At 30.7% G+C, this 1,008-nt stretch overlaps 1 protein-coding gene across 1 annotated transcript in view; it reads right to left on the bottom strand.

The window, feature by feature from the left end:
• The window catches only part of LOC101650793 (zinc finger protein 33B-like), a 29,811-nt gene that overhangs the window by 9,921 nt on the left and 18,882 nt on the right, over window positions 1-1,008 (bottom strand). Inside the window, 1 exon segment of the mRNA XM_045293410.1 lies at window positions 927-1,008. This exon segment is cut by the window's right edge and continues 13 nt beyond it. Within this exon segment, the coding sequence (XP_045149345.1) occupies window positions 927-1,008 (82 nt within the window).

The raw sequence follows: 1,008 nt of genomic DNA, 5'->3' as shown, positions 1-1,008 counted from the left end.
TATTCCTCTTTTACTATTTCTTATTGGTTACTCAGAATATTTTAAAACGTTTATTATCTTCATTTATCTGTATTGTTGATACAGTTTCATTAATGGTTGTTCTAAGTATTTTGATGTATGTATGTGATTTATCACAATCCACTGGTATCATCATTTTACCATTTCAAATGAAAGCAAAAACTTTATTTTCATTTAATTTCCTTTAAACTCCTTCCACTTTTTAATTATAATTATCTTAAGTGTTTCTGTACATACCACATGAACACTTTCATGTTAATATAACTTTTGTTTGAATCACCAAATATGATTTTGGAAACATGACATGGAAACTAGCATAGTTACTCTCTTTATATGTTTTTCTTTTCTGAAGTTTCAATCTTTTTTTCTGTTATTATTTCCATTTTCTTTATAGACTTTCTCCAGACATTTTTTAAGATTAGTGTTGCTATAAACAAATTCTTAGTTTTGCTTTGCCTGAAAATGTCTTTATTTCCAATTTATTCCTGAACATATTTCATAATATATCCAATTTGTACTTGAAAGTTCTTTTCTCTTAGTATCTGAAAAGCATTTCCTTCAGGCCTCCGTGGTTTCATATGAGAAGTCTGCTGTTATTGAAATTAGCATTCCCCTATATGTATTTTTTTCTAGCTACTTTCAAGATTCTCCTCCCCTCCTTTTTTAGTTATCATCAATTTACTTGTGATGTAAGAATGGCAAATATTCACCAATATACATCATAATGAAAATGTTTTAGAGAGTTGTATCTGGGTGGTATTACTAAGGAATCACAATTCTCACTAATTTCCAAGGTTAAGACCTCTAAAGAGATATTCCTGAAAATGTCTCAAAATTGCCAACTCCCAGATTAATCACAGAGAAATAACATTCTCAGGTGTTCATCTATAGAGTATGCATTAATTCACCTGGCAAGCTCTGGCTTGGGATTTCTTCCTCCAATATCCATGGCTCCTGTCCTTGCTCCAGTCTGAAGATCACTTCTGGTTT

Source organism: Echinops telfairi, unplaced genomic scaffold, assembly GCF_000313985.2.
Source record: "Echinops telfairi isolate 266 unplaced genomic scaffold, ASM31398v2 ScPeMD7_2010;HRSCAF=2546, whole genome shotgun sequence".
NCBI classification, from domain to species: domain Eukaryota; kingdom Metazoa; phylum Chordata; class Mammalia; order Afrosoricida; family Tenrecidae; genus Echinops; species Echinops telfairi.
Note: the sequence above shows the minus strand (reverse complement) of the source record. Positions and strands in the feature narration are given on the sequence as shown.